The sequence below is a fragment of the Monodon monoceros genome, unplaced genomic scaffold (assembly GCF_005190385.1).
Source record: "Monodon monoceros isolate NGI ecotype Baffin Bay Population unplaced genomic scaffold, NGI_Narwhal_1 Super_Scaffold_7, whole genome shotgun sequence".
NCBI lineage: Eukaryota > Metazoa > Chordata > Mammalia > Artiodactyla > Monodontidae > Monodon > Monodon monoceros.
Window position 1 is genome coordinate 102231980 of NW_021703784.1, and position 14775 is coordinate 102246754.

At 54.2% G+C, this 14775-nt stretch overlaps 1 protein-coding gene across 1 annotated transcript; it reads right to left on the minus strand.

Moving 5' to 3' along the window:
- Nucleotides 1-4884: 4884 nt before the first annotated feature.
- Nucleotides 4885-9364, minus strand: CABP2 (calcium binding protein 2). Its single transcript, XM_029208538.1, has 7 exons — nucleotides 9233-9364; nucleotides 8497-8670; nucleotides 7890-7920; nucleotides 6805-6939; nucleotides 5992-6101; nucleotides 5733-5880; nucleotides 4885-5131 (listed from the first exon to the last, which is right to left on the minus strand). Exons 1-7 carry the CDS (start codon nucleotides 9287-9289, stop codon nucleotides 5106-5108), a joined length of 681 nt encoding a protein of 226 aa, XP_029064371.1. The 5' UTR covers nucleotides 9290-9364; the 3' UTR covers nucleotides 4885-5105.
- Between the last annotated feature and the right edge of the window lie 5411 nt (nucleotides 9365-14775).

The following is a 14775-nucleotide window of genomic DNA, read 5'->3' on the forward strand; positions in this document are numbered from 1 at the left end:
CGCCCCACCCCGTGCGCTTTTACGTCACCTTTCACCGGTTCAGCAACCTGTCCTCGATCGGCGCATGCGCCCTCCTGAGGCCCCCGTCTGTTCCCATGGCAACGGGTCCGTCACCAACGCTGTTGATGCGCCTCTTCCTCCCAATTGCCTGGATCTCGGGTCTAGGCTGGTGTAAGGTCCAAGGGCGACCTCAAAGGCTCCTCAACCTGCACCCCACCCCCCACCCCCCTAAGGCCCCACGCCGGTGCCTCATAATGACAATAGAAGGAACAGCTAACCTTGAATACTAAACTGCATGCCGGGCCCTGTACCATGCGCCGTCCTGGATCATGGACTACAGCACCATCTGGAGTCAGACTGACTGATTTGCCCTTGGGCAAGTTACCTCAATAGGCCTCAGCTTCCCCGTCTGTAAAATGGGGACGCTAATAATAACTATCTCTTAAGGTTGTTGTGTGGATTAAATGAATATTCATAAAGTGCTTACTGTTTCATTCTCCTCTTAAGCATTTGTCAAAGAGTGAGCTTCAATCACGAATATTTTTTAATGATTTAAAAAATCATTTAGGAGGTCAGGGGATCCCAGGATGGAATGCGGAATATGACAAAAGAATCAAACTGTATCACAAATGTATGAAACAGCTTCAGTGAAGGGAGTGGGGGAATAAGGTGCTAGTCTGAAAATGAGTGGTGTCTGTAAGAAAAAGACTAAAAGCACTGCACATAAGCACTGGACCCTAGCTGATGACGTGGTTTCCCATGGCGGTACGGGTTAACAATTCGGAAACCACTACACGTGTACACTGTTGGAATGAGAAGTTACAGGTAAGCGAGGAGGAGGAGGCTAGAATGATCCATGTAGTAACGGATTAGAGTTGGAGGTATCAATAGGAACTCATGTTTAGCTTGATATAAATACAGTTGGTTACATACAGAAATATTTTAAAATTTCTATGTTCACAGGTTAGTATACATATATATCTCATCACTCCATCAGCTGAGAGGGCCTAGAAGCACGCTTGCACCCAGATCTTGGTTTCGAATACCATTCTCCAATAAAATGAAGCAGGGTTCCTTGGAGAAATGGCAGATTATAGGACTGGGGCAGGAATATACAAGATGATTCTGAAGCATCGAGTTGTGCCAGAAAGTAAGAAAATGCTAAAATGAAATAAAACCCCCCAAACCCAAACACCCACAATAATGGCGGTATGTCAGAGGGACACAGGAGCCAACTGAAAGAGCTCCCAATGGCCAAAGGTAGAGCAATTTGAGCAAGAAAATAAAATAATAGTACTAGATTATAACTTGTATAAAATAAATATCTATGAGTCCATATTGATGTAAAAATGATTGCGCAAATAAATAAATGGAGAAGAGGCAAACTTCCCGGACAGAAGAATTTCAAGTAATTTATGTAGAAACTCAGCCCTTAATGAGGTGAATTACAGTGCTCCACCCCCCTTAAGCGCGGGCTGTGTACAGTGACTTCCTTCCAGAGTATAGTATGTAACAGGAGAAAGAAAAAGAGTAATTTTACAGTACAGAAACCTGACAAACACTACCTTAAGCCAGGTGATCAAGGTCAACAGCATCAGTGATATCATGTTGATAGTATGCACCCTTCATATGTTGGGATGAGAACCCCATTCTAATCGTGAGAAAAACATCAGGAAAATCCCAATTTAGGGACATTCTATAAAATACCTGACTGGTCCTCCTCAAAACTGTCAAGAGGGACATCCCCGGTGGCGCAGTGGTTAAGAATCCGCATGCCAGTGCAGGGGACACAAGTTTGAGCCCTGGTCTGGGAAGATCCCACACGCCGCAGAGCAACTAAGCCAGTGCGCCACAACTACTGAGCCTACTCTCTAGAGCCTGCGAGCCACAACTACCGAGCCCGCGTGCCACAACTACTGAAGCCCACGCACCTAGAGCCCATGCTCTGCAACAAGAGAAGCCACGGCAATGAGAAGCCCGCACACTGCATCGAAGAGTAGCCCCCGCTCGCTGCAACTAGAAAAAGCCCGTGCGCAGTAACAAAGACCTAACGCAGCCATAAATAAATAAACAAACAAATAAATAAAAATTAAAAAAAAAACTGTCAAGATAATTTTAAAAAACAAGGAAATTCTGTAAAACCATCATGACCAAGAGAAGCCTAAGGAGACATGATGCCTAATGTAACATGGTGTCCTGGATGGCACTCTGGAACAGAACAAGGGAAAAAGTGATAAAATCTGCATAAAATGTGGACTTTAGTTAATGTGCCAGTATTAGTTCATCAGCAGTGACAAAGGTACCATTCTGACGTAAGATGTTAATAGAGTGTCGTGGTTAATTTTGTGTGTCAACCTGACTGAGTCATGGGGTGCCCAGACCTTCGGTCAAACATGATTCTGGGTGTGTCTGTGAGGGTGTATCTGGTCTGGATGAGATTAACATCCATTGAATCTGTGGACTAAGTAAAGCAGATGGCTCTTCCCAATGTGGGTTGAAGATCTGAGTGGAAAAAAAAAAGGCTGAGCGAGAGGGAATTTTGCCTGCCTGACCTTTGAGCAGGGTCATCAGTCTTCTGCTCTCAGACTGGAACTTACAACATTGACTTTTCTGGTTCTTGGGCCTTCGGGCTTGGGCTGGAACTGTATCACTAGGTCTCCTGTGTCACCAGCTTGCTGAATGAAGATCTGGGGACTGCTCTGTGCCCATAATTACCCAAGCCAATTCCTTACAATAAATATCTCCACACACACACGCACGCACGCACGCACGCACGCACACACACACCCCTCCTATTGGTTCTGTTTCTCTGGAGAACCTTGACTAACACATAGGAGAAGCTCGGTGTGGGGTATTTAGGAGCTCCCTGTCCAATATTCAAAATAATTCTGTAAACCTAGAACTACTCTAAAATACAACAAGTGGATGTAATATCTTTATCTGGGTGATGGTTACCCGGTGCATACACACGTAAAAATCCACTGAGCTTTACATTCGTATACGTTACTGAATGTATATTATACTCCAACTATTTAAAGCGGACTTAAGGTAAAAATCTCAACTGACAGCTTCTCTTGGAAAACCAGAAGATGCCATAGCTCTAGCCTGCTCCAGCTGACAACAGTCAGTGGAGTTGGGTGGCAGGTGCCCCCTTTAGGCGGGGAAGGGGCTCTTGGCTTGCACAGTCGCTGCCTGCTTCCTGTTCCTCCCAGGCCTGCTGCCTGCTCCAGCTGTGTCTGTTTGGAACTTCTGAGCTAACAGCCTTTCTGGGGTGGGAGGGCACGTGTGAGATTTGGGGGAACTGTGGGCACTTCTGAGGCAAGCAGACACACGGCAGCCAATTAAGGTCATCCCCCCAACCATCCCCTCTCCCTTGCTCCAGGCACAGGGCCTGACAAGCTGGGGCCCGTGGGAAGGTGACCTTGAGCCTGCTCTGGTCTTCCCCTGGCACCTGTCCATCACTCTTCCCAGCCCCTGCAGAGGGGACAGACCTCTCAGGCAGCGATGCCATCTGTGCCGGCCAGTGGAGGGTGGTGGGAGGGAGTGTGGGCCATGGCTCCCAGACAAGCTGCAGGGCTGGGGCAACTCCTCCTCAGCCCCAAGCCTGCCAGACTGGCAGGAGAGATCACCCGATAGAGGATTAAGCGTTGACTGTGACCTGCCAGGCAAGTGGTGTTGAGGCTGTGGCAGCCAGCCCTGGCACCTCGGGGCCCAAGCTCCAGGCTGAGCAGGGTGCCGGTGGCTGCCCGCCTGCTCTGTCTTAAGACCATCTTGTTGGCAGTAGCAACGCTGAGGACCAGCCACGGGCACTGAAAGCTCCTCCCCCTTCCTGACCTGGACGTCAAGCCCATCATGCCTCCCAGCAGGTGGGAATGGCGTCTGGTCAGGCAGTGCTTGGGGAGGCTGAGGCCTGTCCTGGGTCTGCTCTAACCTGGAGGTGCCCTTTCCTGTTGGCACTGTGATTTCAGAGTCCCCAGGCCTGGGTGAAGTCCCACCTCTGCTTCATCCTAACCTGTGTGACTGTATGCCAGTTCCTCCCCGGAGCCTTCTGGTGCCAGGCAAAGGGGCCAGATCAGCCTGGGGGCAATGAGGGATCATGGCCAGTTTCTAGAGGGTGACAACACGCAAATGGCATTTCAGGAAGAAAAATCTGGCAGCACGCGCTGCGTGGCCTGGAGGGGAGAGATGGCAGTGGAGCTGCGTGACCTCTAGCAAGTCACTGACACCCGGCCTCTGGGGTTCCTCAATATGGCACGTGGGGTTACAAAGACCGTGGCAGGGTTGGAGTGAGGAGGTGTGTCATTTGGTCTCCCCGGGAGGCAGACACTAGGCTGAAGTTAGGGACGCAAAAACGAGGACGCACGGTGAAGCAGGATTGGGCAGACAGCTTCCGATTCGAGGCTGACCTGACCACACCTCGGCTAACCTGGAGGGGAGCTTGGAACGGAGACCACCTATGTGCTCGGTCAGTGGCTGGGGGCTCCCGGGAAGAGTGAGGTATCAGCCCCAAAGCTGAGGTATGTCCTGAAGAGGCCTGTCAGCTCACTCACTGCTCCCAGCCGACCAGCAAGTTCTTTTTTGGAGGGAGCACCGCGCAGCACCCTTCTAAGAGGAAATGGGATGGAGCTTGGGAAAAGCCCTCAGGCACGTGCTCCTCTCATGTCATCCTGGGTCCGGTAGGAGCCCTTCACAGGATGAGGGGCCACCGCGCACCCAGCTCTGGGAGAAGCAGGTTGGGTTTACTCATCCGGGGACGTTTCCCAACACTTGCTCTGGGCTGGGTGCAGGATCCGGGGAGGGCCCCTGCCCACCCAAAGTTCACAGTCGAGGGGACTTCACTTTTGGGGGCCAAATACCTGCAGGGTGAACAAGTGAGTGGTGAGTGCTGCTCAAAGATGCTTTATTGTCAGAGAAGTAGAGACGGGCAAGGAGGCTTGGTGGACGAGTGGGGGTGGAGGCGAGGGCAGGCAGGGGCACTGCACCCAGGCCGGGGCAGGGAGGAGAGGATGAGGGTCCCAGCTGGAGGCGAGGGGCTCCGGGAACACACTGGCAGGCAGTGGCTCTGGTGCCAAGTCCTGTCTGCTGCCTCCAGCTTCTGTACAGGCTCAGCGAGACATCATTCGCACAAACTCTGCCAGGACAAAGCCAACGTTTTCTGGTCTGCTCTCTGGACTCCCCAGGAGTGAGGCTAATCTACTGGCCTTGAGGTGGGAGGGAGTGTGGTCAAGACAGGGCGTGCAAGGGAGTCCCCTGAATCTGGTAGGGAATAGGCCAGGAAGAGGGGCTTCATCTTACAGGGAAAAAAACCCAAATCTTGTAACTGAACCTATTTTCCTCTTTGCTTTGGCTGCTAGGAAGCCAGGAACACTCTGGGGCCTACCTTGGAGAATTTCTACACACTGATTTTCCTTGGCTTCCTATTCTTATTTAATCCTTTTTTCCCTCTTTTGGGAGTGAAGCATAGAGAAAGAGCTGGGTTCTGGGTAGGGTGCCCGCATTCAGATCTTGACTCCATCCACTTCTTTTGCTAAGCACTCACGCTTCCCTAAGAACCGACTTTCTTCTCCTGCTTATGGGGATAAGAGTTCCTTCCTCCTGGGTTTTCGTGATGATAGGAGAGGAGGACACAGGCGTGCTTAGCACAGCGCCTGGCACACACGGATTAAGGCTCTTCCTCCGTTAAAACCCTCCCAGGGCGAGCGGTCCTGAGCTTGGTGAGCGGGGGACGGTACCTTCAAAGTCGACCAGGCCGTCCCCGTTGAGGTCAATGTCACGGAAGATCTCGTCCACCTCCCGCTGGCTGAGCCGCTCTCCCAGCAGGGCCTTCAGGGCCGCCCGGAGTTCACCCAAGCTGATGCAGCCGTCCCTGTTGGTGTCGAACTGTGGCGGCGTTGGTTGCGGCATCAGGTCACAGACCGAACCGTTCATTCGTGCAGCCCCTCACTCACAGCAGACAAGCAGCCCCGCCCCCTCCAGGCCCGGTGACCCCACCTCCCGGAAGGCGTCCCGCAGCTCCCTGACGCCAATCATGTCCGCAGTCTCCGCCAGCAGCTTGGGGCCCATCAGCTCCAGAAAGTCGTCAAAGTCCACCTTCCCGCCACCTGGGGGCCACGCCCATCAGAGACCTGGGACCATCAGAGACCCCTGCCCAGCCCTGGCCCCCTCTGCCTTTTGTCCTTCCCTTCTGGCCTGTGTCCCTCTCCCCTGCCCCACTAAATGGGCCTTTCCCTCCCTCTTGGTTTCACAGGCTGGGTCATCTGTGTCTCCTGAGGGCTTTTCTTAATTTTTCTGAAGAGTTCAGTTGGGTTCAAGTCCTGGCTCCAATGATCTGACTTTGTGACCTTAAGCAAGTCACTTAACCTTTCAGAGACTCAGTGTGGAGAATTTCTACACACTGATTTTCCTTGGCTTCCTATTCTTATTTAATCCTGTTTTCCCTCTGTTGGGAATGAAGCATAGAGAAAGAGCTGGGTTCTGGGTAGGCTGCCCGCATTCAGATCTTGGCTCCAACCACTTCCTTTGCTAAGCACCCACGCTTCCCTAAGAACTGACTTTCTTCTCCTTATGGGGATAATAAGAGTTCTGCCCTCATCTGAAAAGTGGGCATGATGGTCCTTGACTCACCCACATCCTAGGGGATGGTGAGATTCTCTGGAGGCAGAGAGCTTGCCTTGAGAATGACCAAGGTCCCGAGCTCTGGGGGCCAACCTGTGTAGACACCTCTGTTCCCTGGGCTGCCCAGCTGCCCTGGCCATGGGCATGGCCTCTGGAGAACTGGGGGTGGGGCAGGTCTCAGGCACATACTGATTTGCTGTGAAATCTCGATGAGCTCCATCTCCGTGGGCATGTAGCCCAGTGTCCGCATGCAGGCTCCCAGCTCCCCGTAGCCGATATAGCCGTCCCGGTCTCGGTCAAACTCCTGGAAGGCGGCCTGCAGCTCTGCCAGGCAGGGCAGAGTCAGTCCTTCCCCCACGTCACCCTGGACCCCATCCTGGATTGGACCTTCTCCCCTCGGTCCAATCATTTCCTCTTTCTAAACACCCATTTCTCTTTGCTGCCTCAGGGCCTTTGTACATGCTATTCCTTTAATTCATTCTGCAAATATTTAAGGAACATCTGCTATGTGCCAAGCTCTGCTCTAGGTACTGGGAATATGGCAATGAAGAAAGAAAAAGAAAGAAAAGAAAGAAAAGAAAGAAAGAAAGAAAGAAAGGAAGGAAGAAAGAAAAAGAAAGAAAGAAAGAAAGGAAGGAAGGAAGGAAGGAAGGAAGGAAGGAAGAAGGAAGAAAGAAAGAAAGAAAGAAAAGAATGAATGAAAAAGAGAGGAAGGAAGGAAGGAAGGAAGGAAAGAGGAAGGAAGGAAGGAAGGAAGGAAAGAGGAAGGAAGGAAGGGAGAGGGAGAAACAAATCATTGACCTCATGGAGCTCACATTCTGGACACTCTCCCCTCCTCTTTGGTCCTTAAGTCACCTAATCAAGGAGGTCTTCCCTCTCAGTTCAGTCCCCTCTGGCCCATTTGTTCACTTCCTTGAGAGCACTTAGCACCATTTGTACTTGTAGTTGACTTATTGACGTCTGACTCCAGAGGACACAGGCCATATCTGTCCAGTTTGTCACGTTTCCCAGTGCTCAGCACTGGGCCAGGCACACAGTGGGCACCCAGGAAGTGTTCGCTGAATGAACAAATAAAAAAAGGGGACCGTGACCCACCTGGCAAGTGGGACCAGGGAACTGACAGCTGGGGGTTCTCTCAACCCCTCCCTGCTCAGTCTTGTCCCCATATTCTCGCACGGATCCCCTGCGGCCTTCCTGCTCCTCCTGGAGCATGCTCAGGCCCCCACCCAATGCCCTGCACTCCGGAAATTCTAGTTCTTTCCCCAACCCTTTACCTTCAATCTCCTCTGGCCGCAGCTCCCGGTCCTGAGGGGACACAGAGGGGTTAAGAATTCCCTGGACCCCCCAGGCACCTGCATCCCTTCCTTCTTGTCCTTTGGGGCCCCCTACAGCATGCAGGCACAGGGCCAGCAGTGACACTGCTCCGACCCATTCCTCCCACCATTCCTGTTGATGGACCTGGGCACCTGGCCCCTCTTCCCTGTTCCCCGTGCCCACCCTCCTCTAGGGCCGGAGCTCCATTAGCCAGAGATGGATCTGGGGTTGGGCAGAACCTTGGGCTTGGCCATGGGGGCCTCAGTGTCAGCATACGTCCCTCTTGTTCTCTCTGTCCCTCTCCTGGGAGCCCTGTCCCCTCCCTGACCATCCTCTTGGTGGCTGTCTCTGCCATTTCTCTGGATTGCTCTCGGCCCCCTCTTCTTTCTTTCCTGGCATGTTTCCCTGGGTCTCCCCCGTGTTTGATCCCATGTCTGTTTCTCCACTCCTCTCTGCCCCTTACACCCCTGGGTCTGTGTGCTTTGCTCTGAGATCCCCACTCAATCCTCTCCTTCCACTCAAGGGGAAGGTGGGCACGGGCGGCAGGCAGGTGGTGACCGTACATACGAGCTGGGTGGCGGCGATGCTGGGCCGCAGGAAGACGCAGGCAGGCCCCACCAGGCTACTGAGTACAGAGTAGCAGCCCTGAACACCCGGCCCAGGGCTCCTCTGCTCCTTGGGGCTGGGGCCCAGGCCATGGCGGGACCCCCTTGGCGGGGAGCCAGGCCACTGCCAGCAGTCCTGCAGCAGAGCCGGCCATGAGCTGGGACAGTGACCCCTCTCCCCCTCGCTCATCCGCCTCTGCCGTCGTTAGAGCCCAGCACAGAACAGAGAACAGTGGACCCTCACCATCAGCAACACTCTATGCTGGAAGGGTCCACCCCTCACTGTTCAGCTGGGCAAACCGAGGCCCAGAAAAGGCAAGAGACTTGGCCACGGTCACTCAGAAAGCCAATGGTGGAGTGAGACCCTGAGCTCATGTGCTGAGTCTCCCAGGCCAGGACTGACTAGCAGAGGGCAAGGGTAGCAGCAGGGATGGGGCAGTTGAGTGGGCAACTGGGAGCCCTGACGAGCTTTGGCAGGGGAAGCCCAGTGGCCTACAGGAGCCAAGACCAGGATGGGCCAGAGTCTGGGGGCTGCCAGGGAAAATCTCGGTCTAGGGTGGTGGGAACCCACCCCTCCATCCCCCAGCTGCGCTGTAACCCCACCTCAGCCTCTCACAGGGCTCTGCACCACCCTCCACCAGAAGCTTTCAGGGTCCAGCCAGCCTCCTGGCCTTGGCTTTCCCCCTTGACACTCCTACCTTAGGCCCCCGGTGTTGGGGCCGCTTGGCAGAGTTTCCCATGGGCCCTTGAACCATGCCAGGCCTGGAGTCCCGGGGGTAGCCCAGGGCTGAGCCTCGGCGGATGCTGTGGGCTCCCACCAGCCCCCAGCCACTCCCCGTGAGAGTCTGGGAGCACTGCAGGGGATTTTCCTAGGGTTTTGTGGGGGAGATCGGGCGTGGGTGGGCAGGCGGGGAGCCTTGGGCACAGGGGCTTGGGTCCTAATCTGGGATTATCTCTGAGCATCTCTGCTGGTGAGGGGGGCCACTCGGGGCATAAGGCCCCCCTGGAAGGCATAACCTCTCCATGCTCACTCCTGAGGGTCTTCCAGACACCCCCTCTCCAGGACCCTCTCCCCCCACCACTACCCCTAATCTCTTCTAATCAGGAGAGATTTAATGTCTTCAGAAGCAGGGCCCGGACCTGGGAGGAGGAAACCAGGTGGCTTCTGTGCTAGAGCAGGCTGGCTCATCTCTCCCCAGAACAGCAGACCCAGGAAGCCCCTGGCCCTCCCTGTCGGACCCTTGCTCTCACCCCAGAGCATCCACCCAGCCAGCCTGCTCGGCACACCTGCCTGGACCTGCCCCCTGCCCCTTGTACTTGGGCAAGGAGCCGAGGGCAGCTGACTTTGGGCTCTGTGGGCTGGAAGCAGGCCTCAGTGAGGGCAGAGGTGGGGAGGGATGCCAGCCTCCCTCCTGGGCAGCTGAGTGACTGCTGACCCCTCTGTCACTGTGCATGTCCAAGGTCCCGTCCCTGGGCTCAGCCCTGGGTTGGTCCAGCGGGCCCCGGTTGGGGTGTGGCATCCCCACTGTTCCCTCACGTTCCCCCAGTTGAGGATGGCTCCATACCCCGGCCCCCTTTACCTGCCCGTAGGCGGCCTGCACCTGGGTCTCCAGCTCCTGGAGGAGCGCCCGCCGTCTGGTGGCTGCTGGGTTGGCAGGGGCCTGGCTAGGCCCTGGAGTGCCCTCGAAGGGGCTGGGGTCCCCCGTGGGGAGGCTGCCATCTGCCGGGCCCTGGGGAAGGGCCATGGAGACAAGGGCTTGGCACCTCCTGCTGGCTGCGGGGCACTGCCCCACTCCACTGTCCAGGGTCCTGCGGAAGGACAGCTTAGTGGGCAGCTGTGGATGTGGTCCCCACAGGGTCCCTGCTACTCTTCTCCCTGTTCCTCGCTCCGCGGGCTGATGGCCCCCAGGTCCTCCAAGGCTCCTCTCTTTCCTAGCTCCCCAAGCCCCTCACACAGCCCCTCCCTGAAATCCTAGCCTTCCCCTGAGCTGCCGCCCTCATGCTGGCCACAGGCTGTGCCCCGGGGCCCCCCCGCATCACACCGGCCTCTCTGGTTCCTGGGCTCTGCGTCTCCCCACATCCTCTTCCACCTCTGTTTCTGTGTTGTTCTCTGCCCCCCTCCGTCCCCTCTGCTCCATGGGTGTCTCTCTTTGTCCGTCTCACCTGCCCTCCCCTCTCCACCCCCTGCCCTCTGTTGACAATCTGTCCAGCTGTGTCTCTGTGGGTCTCTCTGCCCACTCATGCCCCATTTCTTTGTCACTTCCCTCCCTCTGTTGCGTGAGACTATTTCTCACATTGGTCTGTCTTTCTGTCTGTCCATACTTGCCCTTCCTATTCTCCCCACCATCCCCCTTCCCAGGATGGCTCCTGGATTCTGGAAAGACCATCCCCCCCAAGTCCTGCCCCAGACCTCCCCCATTCTCCCCACCCAGAGCCCCGGGGTACCTCTGCACCTCCCACTTAGCTTCTGCCAACCTCGTAGGCCAGGCAGCCGGCCGTGGCCTCTTGTGCCCCCTTGTTATGCCCCGGCCCACTTACCGCGCAGCTGCCTGCCCCTCACCTCTCCGAATGAGGTCAGTCGTCCTGCCCCGGCCCTGCTCCAGGCCCCTCATGATTTATTCACCTGCCCCCCGCATCAACCTTTGTCCAAGGGAACCAGATCCCACCAGGCACCTGCCATCTGAGCTGGTGGCTCTGGCCTCTTTCGGCCACTCACGGCCATCCATTCACGTATTTCTTTTGCAAACATCCGAGGTCTGCCGGGATGCAGCCCCGGGCCGGCTGCTGGGGCCACATGACAGATCCCGTCTGCCCTGAAGGCCCTGCTCTCAGGCACATCTAATTCAGAAAAGGGCCGAGAGACAGCCTCCAAGTGCTTGGGGGCACAGACTCAGGCATCAGGAAGGCTTCATGGGGGAGAAGGGGGGATGGGGCGGCATTCTAGGCATTGCCCACCAATGTTTAGCTTGGCACTTGCACCCTGGGCAAGTGCCAGCATCCCTGGCAGGGATCAGCTGTGAACGGGCACCGGCATCCAGCAGGGTCTGTGGGTGGAGGCCCTCAGGAGGGAGGCAGGGGTGGAAGTCCCTGGAAAGGGTGATGGTGGCCAGAGGCTGGAGGAAACTTCAGAGACTGAGTCTTCAGTAAATGTTGGTGAAGCCCCTGCTGTGTGCCTTCCCGGGTGCTGGGAACCAGTCCCTGCCTCAGGCCGGCTGTGGAGGAGCAAGGGCAGGGGAGGGCCCGACAGGCAGTCAGGGGGACCCTGCGGTGACGGGGGCTGAGGCAGTGACCTGTGAGCCAAGGTCAGAGGGATGAAGGGAGTGACCGCATGAAGACGGGTGGCCATGCAGGCAGAGGGAACATCTTCCACAAAGCCCTGGGCAGGTCTGAGGGTCTAAGGAAAAGCCAGGGTTGAGAGGCGAGTGGACGCCGGCCGGTGGTCTAGGGTGGGAAGGACTCATTGTGACCATTCACATTGATCATTTGGAGGCTCAGCTTCAGCATCCTTCAGCCCTTCTGCACCCCGGGTCACATCTCCTCCCGGAGGCCAGGAGTGCACTGCCTCCCCGGAAGCACAGCAAACAGCCCTCAGAGACAGGGATGCTCCTGTTTTCTGCAACGTCATAGAAAGGGCCTGCAGTCCTGGCTTCCCCCATGCATTTGCTGTGTGACCCTAGGCAAGATATTTCACCTCTCTGAGCCTTAGTTACCTAATCTGGAAAGTGGAGGTGGACCTAGTATCTGTCTCATGGTGCCTTTGTGAAAATTAAATGATAAAAGGCCTAGCAGGTTCCCAGCGCATAAGAAACGTTCAAAAAATGGTGGATGTCACATGTGATGAAAGATTCCACGTCTAAATAACCATCTAAGAAGGTGGGAAGTGTTGAGAAATGTGTGTCCCAAAGTATAAGCCAAAGGAGTGGGAACTATAACTGGTCATGGAATAGTGGGTAGAAGTATTTTCAATGAAGGAGCAAAGCCTTCGTGTCCAGCTCCAGTGTCCAGGATGGCCAGGTGGATCAGTGGTGGACAAATGAATGGATGGATGGTTGGGTGGATAGGTGGGTGGTTGGTTGGGTGGGAGGCTGACTTGATGGATTGGTGTTTGAATGGTTGGTGCTTGGAAGGATGGACGATTGAGTAGCTGGATGGATAGATGGACAGACGGATGGATGGATGGATGGATGGATGAATGGATGGACAGGTGGGTTGCTGACTGGATGGAAGGATAGGTAGGTGATGTGACGGGCTAGTGGTTAAATGGTTGCATAGACAGATGGACAGTTGCCTGGCTGGATGGGTGGGTGAATGAAAAGATGGATGGATAGACAAGTCGAGGATGATTGGGTAGGTAAATGAGTAGTAGGTGAGTAAATGGAGAGGTGGATGTCTTTTGTTCGTTTTTTTTTAAACTTTTATTTATTTATGGCTGCGTCGGGTCTTCATTGCTGCGCACGGGCTTTCTCTGGTTGCGGTGAGCAGGGGCTAGTCTTCGTTGCAGTGCACGGGCTTCTCCTTGCGGTGGTTTCTCTTGCTGCAGAGCATGGGCTCTAGGCACGTGGGCTTCAGTAGTTGTGGCACGCGGGCTTCAATAGTTGTGGCTCGCGGGCTCTAGAGCGCAGGCTCAGTAGTTGCGGCGCACGGGCTTAGTTGCTCTGCGGCATGTGGGATCTTCCCGGACCAGGGCTCAAACTTGTGTCCCCTGCACTGGCAGGCGGATTCTTAACCATTGAGCCACCAGGGAAGTCCCGAGAGGTGGATGTTTTGATGGACTGCTGGTCTAATGTTTGGTTGTTGGATGGCTGAATGATCGGGTAGGTGGGTGTATGGATGGACAGATAGATAGGTGGAGGTGGGTAGATGGCTGGGTGGATGGACTGCTGGTGTAGGTCTTTACAGTCTTCATTCAAAGAGTCCATTAGGCTGGAGACCATATCTTATCTACTTCAGTGTCTCCCATGATGTCCAGCCCACTCAATGCTGAGACACACTAATTAATGTGTGAATAAAGACTTTTTCTTTATTCACCTATCCACCCAGGAAGTGGGGACTTCCCTGGCGGTCCAGTGGTTAAGACTCTGCGCTTCCAATGCAGGGGGCTCGGGTTCGATCCCTGGTCGGGAAACTAAGATCCCACACGCTGCACAGCACAGCCAAAAAAATTAATAAATAAAAATAAAAACAAAACCCAATAAGAATTTCTAAAAAAAAAAAAAAAAAAAAAAAAAAAAAGATGTGTCTATTTATCTCCTCCTACTCTGAGCTGAGCTGTGATTCCTCTGATGGCAAACGACGTCTCCTTCTCTACTCCGTTCCCTACAAGTCAAACCCAGGCTTGGCACCTGGTAAGCACCATACACGGGTCCATATTGAGACACCACTTCACACTCACCAGGATAGCTAAAGTGAAGAAAGACAGACAATAACAATAGGTGAGGATGTGGCGAAGCTGGAACCTTCACATGCTGCTGTTGGGTTTATAAAATGGTGCCGCCACTTTGGAAAAGAGTCTGGCAGTTCCTCAAAATGAGTTACCGTATGACTCAGCAACTTCAGTCCTCGGTACATACCCAAGGGAATTGAAAACGTCAGTTCACACAAAAATTTGTACGCAAATGTATATAGCAGTGTTACTCATAGTCAAAAAATGAAACAATCCAAATGTTCATCAGTGTATAAATGGGTAAGAAAAATGTGTATATCCAACCAATGGAATATTATTTGGCCATAAAAACGAATGACGTAGTGACACGTGCTACAACACAGATGAAGCTTGCAGACACTCTACTGAGTGAAAGCAGCCAGACGCGAAAGGCCACATAGTGTTTGATTCCATTTACATGAAAAATCCAGAAGGGGCAAATCCATAGGGACAAAATACGTTAGTGGTTGTCAAGGGATGGGGGAGTGGGGTTGAGGAGTGATGGCTAATGGGTACCGGGTTTCTTTTCGGGGTGATGAAAACGTTCCGAAATTAGTGGTGATGATTGCACAACACTGAATATACTAAAACCCACAGAATGTACCCTTTATAAGGGTGAATTTTATGTAGCAATAAAGCACTTATAGATATTTTAAAACCCACCAAAGACAGGTGCTGATATATACGTGGACTGGAGGTGGGGGATGGACGCAGCGAGGTGCCTGCCCCATTTGGCTTCTCAAGCTGTGCTTCTGGGCCCCAGAGGAGGAGGCCATAGGGTGGCCACAGAGCTGGACCACAGGCTGGGCCGGTGGAGCC

Bases quoted from the DNA above. Each gene is read 5' to 3' on its own strand.
- CABP2 (XM_029208538.1), bottom strand. From the start codon at position 9,289: ATGGTTCAAGGGCCCATGGGAAACTCTGCCAAGCGGCCCCAACACCGG. The intron at 7,921-8,496 runs GTATGTACGGTC...GTGTCCCCTCAG, and splicing joins GCATCGCCGCCACCCAGCTC to GACCGGGAGCTGCGGCCAGA. The intron at 5,881-5,991 runs GTGGGGTCACCG...ACGCCGCCACAG, and splicing joins TGCGGGACGCCTTCCGGGAG to TTCGACACCAACAGGGACGG.